The 10,625-nt window shown below is 33.3% G+C and overlaps 1 protein-coding gene across 6 annotated transcripts in view; it reads left to right on the plus strand.

Annotated features, from left to right (window-relative positions):
- Positions 1 to 10,123, plus strand: part of LOC132741637 (caspase activity and apoptosis inhibitor 1-like) — a 171,151-nt gene extending 161,028 nt beyond the window's left edge. For all 6 annotated transcript variants that reach the window (XM_060729856.1, XM_060729858.1, XM_060729853.1 and 3 more), the window contains one exon: positions 9,968 to 10,123. In XM_060729856.1, coding sequence (XP_060585839.1) covers positions 9,968 to 10,065 — 98 coding nt within the window. In that variant the 3' untranslated portion in view covers positions 10,066 to 10,123. The remainder of the gene's footprint in view (positions 1 to 9,967) is intronic.
- Positions 10,124 to 10,625: the final 502 nt, after the last annotated feature.

Genomic DNA, 10,625 nt, shown 5'->3' on the forward strand with positions numbered 1-10,625 from the left:
ATAATAATGTGCATTTATAAGAAAATCGTGATTAATGAATATGTTTTCTCATTAAAATATATTATTTATGTATAACTGTACACTTTTGATGTATAAATTAACCACTAATTACTGAATTGTTTACCTGTCCATTGTAACGGATGCTAAAAAGCTCTACTTTAATAACTGCAATGAGTTCAAAACTGGCCTAGGAACATTTTAATTTCGCAAGGTATAGAGCTTATTGTAGTGATCTCCAGTGTTTGTACCCATACATTGAGCAGAAACCTGCGGATCGCTCAGCACCTAGGGAACCCTTGAGTACCCACTGATCCCACTGATCCCTTGAGCACTGGGGTACCTCGAGCTCCTGTGAATCCATTCAACACCTGTGAATTCTGGTAGTTCCTGTGGATCTCTTGAGCACCTGTGAATCCCTAAAACAACTACATGTGTGAAAGTTTTCAGGATTATTTCTGAAGTTCAGGATTCACAGAGAAAACCTGCTATATTCAGAATTTTCAGGATTTTTAAAATTTCCAACTTTCACCCATGCATCTATGACCTGGGGATCCCTGGAGTACTTTCTAGTCCCTGGAGCATATGCAAATCCCTCGAGCGTGGATCCATCACATAGTGCTCATCTCTCAAGCACTAGCACATCGCTAAAGCTCTAGCACATCACTCAAGCACTAGCACATCGCTAAAGCTCTAGCACATCACTCAAGCTCTAGCACATCACTCAAGCACTAGCACATCACTCAAGCACTAGCACATCACTCAAGCACTAGCACATCACTCAAGCACTAGCACATCACTCAAGCACTAGCACATCACTCAAGCACTAGCACATCGCTAAAGCTCTAGCACATCACTCAAGCACTAGCACATCACTCAAGCTCTAGCACATCACTCAAGCTCTAGCACATCACTCAAGCACTAGCACATCACTCAAGCACTAGCACATCACTCAAGCACTAGCACATCACTCAAGCACTAGCACATCGCTCAAGCACTAGCACATCACTCAAGCACTAGCACATCACTCAAGCACTAGCACATCGCTCAAGCTCTAGCACATCACTCAAGCACTAGCACATCACTCAAGCACTAGCACATCGCTTGAGCATTGCTGATCCCTTGAGCACTAGTTGATCCCTTTAGCACCTGCCAATCCACATCTTCTATCTTTTCATTTTCAATCTTGTAGCTAAGGCATTACTGTGACTATTTCAGCATGATGGACAGGATGTAGCAGGGTTCATAATGATATTAAAGTAGGTACATAAATTTGAGTCTTGCTGAGTGTTATGTTTGTATATTGTGATCGGAATAAACTTGGACATGTGTCCCTTGTTACATTGTCATCTGTGTCTTTGAAACATTGTTGCTATAACAGCCACATTAGGTGAAAGTTGTAAGAGCTCAAACATTCTACTGTCTCTTCATTGAAGCACTTAAGCCAAGGTATACTAATGCATTTTAAGTATAGTTTTATGAATGACTTATTATTCCATACAAACTTCCCTAGACTGAAAAAATCACCAAAAAATGTAATAAATTGGATACTACACCATCAGGAAAGAGGCAGAAAAACATACTGTCAGTTAATTTATGGAGCGGGTTAAAATGTCTGGGGTATATAAAAAACAAGCAATTTAAAGTAAGAGATCTCATCTATTAAATGACATGAATGGTTCTTTATGTACCTATAAATTTTTATTTTGATAGAATGTTGTTTTGCGAGGAGTGTTTGTGGAGTAATCAAAGGGAAACAACTGTGATTTGCATTCTGCATGACCATTTCAGATAATATTGTGAAGAGAAATTTGTAACTTATTGAATGAGAAAATTTCAAAAATTATATGATGATAAAACATATGTACATACATACATACACACATATCTAGTCATGCAAATGTTAATTGGTTATTAATGATGAAATATATTTTCATGCAATGTGTAAATGTGTAACATATAGAGAATAACAGGTTACTGTCTTTTGAGAAAGGGTTTCTCAGACGAGGTAAGATATGGTCCTGGAAGGGGCGAGGCTTGCCGAGCCCCTTCCGGACCATATCTAGCCGAGTCTGAGAAATCCCTTTCTCAAAAGACAGTAACCTGTTATTCTTTTTATCATGCCTCTATTATGATTTTGCATCTTATTTTTTTAATTAGGGGCGCTAATTTCTGAAAGTACGGTAACCACAAGAGGGTTATAGAAAAAAAGTAGTCCGAGGGTTTTTACCAATAATTTTATTACACAACACAATTTTTGGTACATATTTGTTTTAACAATTTATTTACTGTGTATTATCATAAATATTCAGCAAAGTCAATTAAACAATACCAACAATAAACATCATCAGTGCTGATTTGGCGTAGGAACAAAGTGTTCTCAAGTCACTGACTGAGAAAGGTTGCTGTTCTCAGACAGGCTTTATCAGGCAGTTGTCATAGTAATGGCATGATAAAATGCCCATCCAAGTGCACATGTAAATGTCAAAATACACTTGCCCCTCACTGCTGTGGGTTAGAATATCAACATAGACTTTGAATTCTTTCATGTGAGGAAGCTATCCAGCTAGCGTACAGAATGTCAGTGGTTCTACTCGGAAGGCCGTACGTACCTGAAATAATGCACGGAAGGGCACCGTGGGTCTCCTCCACCAGTAAAGCTGGAACATCACCATATGACCTATACTGTGTTGGTGCGATGTAAAACCCAATCAAACAAACCAACAAATGTCAAATAACTATTTTGCCAAAAATATTTTCATTTCATATTTTACTTATTGATGTATAATAAGTAATCCACAAACAGTAATTCACATAACAACGAAAAATTTGATGCTTATCTCTTAAAGAGACAAGTACGAAATTTGAAATAATTTGTCATATTTAAGAAGGAAAATCTAAACAAGATATTTTTGCGTTTAGTTCAAAATTAATTTAACTGAACTAAATGCCAAAATGCAATTTAAAGAAGCAAAGGATAGTTCAAAATTAATTTAACTGCAATAAATGCCAAAATGCAAAAGAAGCAAAGGATAGTTCAAAATTATTTAACTGCAATAAATGTCAAAAATACAAAAGAAGCAAAGGATAGTTCAAAATTATTTAACTGCAATAAATGTCAAAAATACAAAAGAAGCAAAGGATAGTTCAAAATTAATTTAACTGTAATAAATGCCAAAATACAAAAGAGGCAAAGGTTAGTTCAAAATTAATTTAACTGCAATAAATGCCAAAATACAAAAGAAACAAAGGATAGTCCAAAATTAGTATACTACGGCTGCAGTAAATGAATAAAAATCAAAGGATGGTTCAGCAATATGGCCAGTGAGCATTATGAAAATTATATAAGGACGTCAAAAATAGAAAGGTTTTAAGGATTTTTTAGGTTCTAATGGGCCTTTAAGTTCATTGACTTTAGTTCATTGTTAAAGCATTTCTCAACTTAATAATAATATCATTTTTATTTATATCTTTTTATATTCCCTTGACCTTTTCTTAGATTCTGTCAATGATATACATATATTTCTTTTTATCGAGAATTTATTCTGTAATTGTTTGAAAAAAAAAGAAGAAGAAAGAAATGGAGATAAGAATAGACGCCTCGTTAGCATTAATGATTGAAGACTATTTTATATGATTGCTATAAAGTATTGGATTTTTGATTAATATCAACAGAATTTCAGAAGACGGTTAGTTACAGAAAAATTCATCATTTCTATCTAATTTCTCACAGTTGCAGGACAATCAGGCCACGAAGAAAATCATTATAGATTCATTTTATAAAGGTTCATTAAAGGTTGATATGCAATTAAAGACAATGAAGGGAATTTTCTTTCTTTTCTTATATTCTTTTTTTTCCTTTTTTTTTTTTAAATCTTTTAATTTTTTTTTGTTAAATTAATTAATTTATTTATTTATTTATTTATTTATTTATTTATTATTATTATTATTATAGATTTATTTTCCTGTATATATTTAGTAAGACAATATTAAAAGGATATCGAACCTATTGAATATAAATTGAAAAAGATGACCCAGGCCTGTATACTAAATTTGTTTTGTTGCCTTTCTCTACATTTTTGCGGCATAGGTAATATGGAACATGCATGTGTTAGATTGTTTATAGTCATAATATTATGTTATAGAGAGTGGGAAGAAAAAAACAAAAGGAAATAATATGAAAATATTATTCAAAATATATAGGTCTTATAATGGTAGGCCCATTTTATAATTGTTATACGCCCGTTTGAAAAACGGGACGTATTATGGGAACGCCCCTGGCGGGTGGGCGGGCGGCGTCCAATTTTGTCCGGAGCATATCTCCTACATGTATGGAGGGATTTTAATGAAACTTCATAGAAATGTTCACCACTATGAGGAGCAGTGTCGCGCACATGAATCAGGTCTCTAGGTCAAAGGTCAAGGTCACACTTAGAGGTCATTGAAAAATGCTTGTCCGGAGCAAAACTTCCACATGTATAGAGGGATTTCAATATTACTTGGCACAAATGTTCACCATTGTGAGGCGGAGTGTCGCGTGCAAGATTCAGGTCCTTGCGGCCAAGGTCAAGGTCACACATAGAGGTCAAAGTTCAGATAAAAATATGAAGATGTGTATATGGACCATTTAGTCATCATTTATTGAGGGATTGTAACACAAATGGTCATTATCAAGACTATGGCTGTGATACATATAATTTAGGTTAATATATACAAGGTCAAGGTCACTAAAGATGATTAAATATCCAGATTTTGTAAATAGAATTTAATCAAAGGGCGACAACAAAGTTATTACTTTGTTCATAAATGACTTACACAATTACTCCCCTTGATCTACTTTCACTTTCAATTCTAAAAATAGAATTTAATCAAAGGGCATAAAATAATCCTCTTTCTTGGACTTGAGTATGTTCTTAAGAATGTAATAACATTTATTTACACATGTTTCATTCATTGGTCAAGATTCTTAACTGTGATAACTATGGTGTTCTGTAGACTTGGTATTTGTTCATAAAGATCATACAGTAATTACCTTATCAAATGTAAATACTTTCTCATAGAAATTTAATTATATTTTAATTTTCAAGTAAATATCAGTTCAGCTCATTCAAAGATTAAGAATTGTAATGAAATGTATTTCCCTAGAATAAAATCTTAAATCAGAATTTTTTAGTTATTAAATTACAATTACATGTACTTTTTATCTTCCCTACTGATTTGTTTTAAGGTTCATTTAACAACACAGTGCCAAGGATAAAAACTTGCTTGCTAGATAACACTTATCCATAATGCCCCCATCTCCATCTAAAGCTTTCGTAAACGGGCGTATTTTGTGACTATGGCACCCTTGTTTTAAATGTGTTTCAGTGTTTGTGGTATTACTGTAGATCGCCTGCAGGGATGTTTTATGATTTCAGTGCAGAGATATTGTAGTTGTCCACTGATCATGTATATTTGTTTTTGGTGGTAATAATTTATTATTAGAGTGAACTCTTGAATCAATCTCTGGTCATTTTGCTCACAAACCCCGTATTTAGTATTTTCTGTTACTGTGCGGTCAGTAGTCAGTCAGGAGAGAAAATTGATGACCAACCTTTAAAGAACTTTTTTTTTATGTAAATTAGGCAACTGACTTGTGGAAATCGGTCAGTGGTCAGTCTGAGTGGTGAAAAGTAGACCTTGTTATGGATGGTTTCTGTCAAGAAGATGTATCATAGAAACTTCACGATTGCAAGACAAAACCTCGTAAACTGGTGTATAACCACTATATAGCTGGCCGTTGATAGATAGGACCTCAGTCTGTTACATTTCTCCTGATTGTTTATTGTTAAACATCGACTCATTTTTCAATCCCTGGTGAAAAAAAAAGTATATATAAGAAATGAGATTGATATTATGATTGGTTTGAAAGTATTGGGAGTTTGTTTTAGTTGGAAAAATATCTTAAAGTCTCCAATGTCTCTGGATATAAATTTGTTGTTGTTGTTGTGTTTTACGTCTCACCAACACAGTATAGGTCATTAGATGACTTTCGAGCTTTATTGGCAGAGGAATATCTCCGGTGCCCTTCCATGCATTAATTCAAGCACAAATGGGCATTTAGAGTAAAAGCACCTATGGAAGTTCCATAAGCTAGCTGGATAGCTTCCTCAAATGAAAGAATTATAATGTCCCTGTCATGATTTCCGTTATGACAGGCTGCCCTGGTCAAGTTAATTAGTGGTTTAATTGAAGAAATACAAGCTAGGGCAGGGATTTGTAACTGTGGGATCTTTGGATCTAAGCTTATGATCGAACTTTACGGAACAAGTACAAGGATTGTAAGCTGATTTATTTTCTTTTGAGTTTCCTTGGTTTCCTCTCTTTTTTACCCTTTTCTTTGCTGCTTTCATAAATTGCACTAAAATGTACCTGTTGGGATACTGACATTATATAGTCTGCAAAAGGGCTGAAGCTTGGAAGGTACATGTATATCAATTTTTTTATTTCTACCAACCTTAGTTCACTGGTCATTCAAAAAGCTTGGAAGTTCCTGAATGACTTTGTTTTTTGAAAATCATGTTAATTATTAGGATAAAGCCAGAGATTATAACTAAATATATCTATATTGGCAGACTATCCTTTCTTTCCAAAAGAGAAACTGTTATATCTATTAATTCTATGGTCTTTATAGTGGTAGTCAAGCATTTTTTTTAGCTGGCCTGTTTCGGAGAAAAAAGTCCAGCTATTATTATGATTGCTCATGCAAAAACTTTAATGTAGCCGGTTATTCAAACATTTTAGAAGTTATTAACATAAAACATGCTTATCATGACAAGGTGCAGTTGTGAGACAAGGGACATAATTCTGAAAGCAACATTTTTGGAGTTGTACTAACCCCTGTGAAATTCAGAGTGTGCAGTTTTTACATGGGCAAACATATCTAATGTTCTTTTAAAGTTAATTAACCTGCATATTCTTTGTGTAATGTTTAATGTGCTGGTTCCTTTGTGATCACTTTTATTTGTAGACTTCGCCAGACTTGTCACTTGATCCTAATTCCATGGTCATTTGGAGCATTTGGCAATGTAACATACATTAAATATCCGTTCTGGTGTGATAAATATTAACCAGCCAGCCTGCATATAAAAGAAACAGTGCTTGCCATTCATCTTTTTAAAAAATTATGTTCCCGCCTTTTCTACATGTATATTTTCCTTGTGTTTGCATCTTAATCAGTGTTTATTCCATAATGTTTGTTAAATCCATTTGTGAAATATTAAAACTGGGTGTTGGGAAACATTGTTAGCAAAGTCTGAGTGATTAATTCCATTGTTTAAACACTTTAAAACATATATATTATGCTGTTGACAATCACACATGGATTTGGACGCCATGGTGGACTGTTGCATTGTGGTAAGGTTTACCTCCGCTTTGAAGAGTATTCAAATTATAAGGCTAGGACTACTGTTAAGTACAATGAAACTTAGGGCCATGGGTTCAAACCCCAGAAGGGTCAACATTTTTTTTTCTTTAAACATTATTTATGTAACTCTCATATCCCTTTTGGAAGGAAAAAAAGTGTTTCATATTTTTTATTTAATTTATATAGGTATTTACTGACATAAAAATTATGTTTATAGTACACCTTGGTACTTCATGGTCATTTACTGTGAGTATAATGCTTTTTACCATGGTCTGTAATTTTGTTACATGGTAGACCATGGTTTTTCATGATTGCTTACTGATATGCAGAATGACTATGTTATTACATGGTCATACTCAGCACTTAGACCATGATGTAACCATGGCATTAATTTTGATGGTTTTTCACTTAAGACCAAGAAATAACATGTTCAGATATGAAAAACCATGAAATACTACGTTGACCATGGTACACATTTCACCTGGGAATTTATTTTAGAATTATTGTGTTGGAAGCTATAAGCTTATTGAAACACTCTAGAATCCGTTCCTAGAACCTTTAAATCAGTATGTAGCAGGCTAGCCTGGATCTATACTGCACATCCATGCAGCCTGATCAGGCTCTTTACTAAGTTGACTGATCAACTTTTCATCTTAATAAACAGTTTAAAATTTAATAAATACACAACAATTACATAGATTTTGATATTGTAATATAAAATTTGATTGGGAAATCCCATATATATATATACAAGCTTTTGCATACTGGTATTTCATATTTACTTTAAAGTTTATAACATATCAGGACTCCACTGAAGTACATTGTAAATCAATATTAAAAAGTATTGATGAATAATAAGTTTAATAACCTTTTGTAGTTAATTATTAGAAGAAAAGATGGCGTGTTTTTTGTTTTTTTTCAATTCTTAAAAAATGACAGATGTCCAATAATTGACACTTATAGTGGTTAAGGAAACAGATGTTCTTTATGTTATCTTTCAAATCCAGCAAAATGTGTCAGATATCATTGTCAATTTTTAATTCAAATAAATTTTTCTATTTATTGAGCATTTATCATCGATATGTTTGAGAAATTTGGATAAAAGGCATGTGTTTCAAGATAAAGGGAAACAACTTCATTTGAAATAATTCTTCAAGCATATAGGGTAGTGTTTCCTTGAAGATATGTGGATGATGTATTAGATGGGTTCATTTTATTGTATTTGTGCATGATAATTATTATCAAATCTGTCAATTATTATCAGACCAGTCTTGGTTAATTGAAAAGGTGGTCTTTAAAATGAGATGGTATATTGCTGTGCAGGTCCTTTTGTGTTATGAATGGATCAGAAAGGGAAAACAAAATTTTAATGTTGACAAATTTTTATATGTGAAATTTATTCTGCTTGAGCGCTGCAAAAAAAATAGAGGGCTAGGTAAAAAACAAAAAAAACAAAAAACAACAACAATATATTTTGTTTCATAACAGAAGAATAAATGGGCACGGCCCTCAATACATCAAAAGAAAATAACAAAAGGATTGGCCTCCTACAAAACAGTCGAGGATATGGTGCTTACCTAATTTTTTTATCAAATTTGTCAGGATCAAAACTCCTTAAGTATTTGAAAAATCAATTTGAAACCATGGAGGAAATAAATTTATAGTGCACAGGAATGGTAAATCTTCCCTTCATAATTTTGAGTAATTGTCCATTGTTATTTTGCATGTATAATTATTGTTAAGAGCATAAGCTCTGAAAGTGTTTAAGATATCAACTTGAAACTTCATAAGTTGATATGTTTCATTGAAGAAGAGATGCAGGGCACACAAACAATAATGTTTTGCTTCAAGTTTTATAGAAACATATTTATAACCTGATTAGAGACATATTTATAACCTGATTAGAGGGTGGAGAAAGCAAATTACAAGAATGACAACACTTCATAACTTTGGATCTGTTGCCCTTTGTTTCTTTTCATGCATTTTATGCAAATGTCAAGGCACAGTTGTTAGACAAGAAACATTGTTCTGAAAGCTGCATTTACATTTTGTCAAAATTACTTATTTAGTAGAATGATTTCAAAACTATGAAAGATGTGAACAAGAATCTTGGTATACTTGATTATCATGTCAACGTGAAGTTTTATATACTTAAAGCAATGTTTTAAGGAATTACATCCCTTTTTAACTTATAATATTTATAGAAATTGTTAATTGATAGTCATTGCCCTTAACAGAAGAGTGTTAACACCACATGGGTTGCTCTTGTTTATGCACATTTGGCAGTCTGGCTGCTTCTAAATGTTTCTCTTAATTTGCATGTCTCTTTACTTGTCTGTCTGTTTTACACGAAACTTACCTTGACAATAACATGACACGGACGGCTTCCAAACTTCACAGCTCAAGGCCACCAGGGTCAAAGCCCCTGCCATTTTTAAATTGTTGTTTATGTTGTTTTCTTGCATAATATGTTTATTCTGTTTTAGGATGGAAAATAAATGTGTAAACATTACTGCATTTTTCCGTATAGATAAGTGATGTGATTGTGTACATGTATATTTTCAGAGATTGAAGAAGGCCAGGTCAATGAAGTAGATAGTGAAGATTCACAAGTTGTAGATTCCACCTCGTATACTCTTGAAGTTGGAGATTCTGACAGGTAGAAATCTTGTTTCCTTTGACCATTGGTCATTTACATATATAACAGGAAACCATCACACTTACACTTTTGACACATATTGTCACCAGGATTGCTTCACATCACAAACAGCTACATACATGCAAAACTAATAACAATTCTATTATATTAGCACCCCAATGTCATAGGAAATAATACATTATCAATAGCTTGAACTCTTTATTAGCTCTAATACTATACCCACAAAACACAAACAGATATACCCAAGTTATAACGAAAATCTACACTGTCCCTACAATTGTATTGCATCCTCAATTCAAAAGGCATTTGCTTCTCTGCAGCATGGGATCCTGTGAGCACATGAGTGAACAAATTGTGAATAAAAAAAAACAAAAAAAATGAACACAGTTACATGAATGCATGCACAAAGGCTTACTAGTCACCAAGACAGCATCATATTTACTTAACATATTTGTAGTTAAAGCCTCAAAAGCATATTCATTCATACACAATAACATATAGCTAAGTGATTTTTGCAAGGAATGTTAATAGAAACATAAAATAATGGTCATAATGCAGTGAAGG

Source organism: Ruditapes philippinarum, unplaced genomic scaffold (genome assembly GCF_026571515.1).
Source record: "Ruditapes philippinarum isolate M1 unplaced genomic scaffold, ASM2657151v2 ctg592_1_1_1_1, whole genome shotgun sequence".
NCBI classification, from domain to species: domain Eukaryota; kingdom Metazoa; phylum Mollusca; class Bivalvia; order Venerida; family Veneridae; genus Ruditapes; species Ruditapes philippinarum.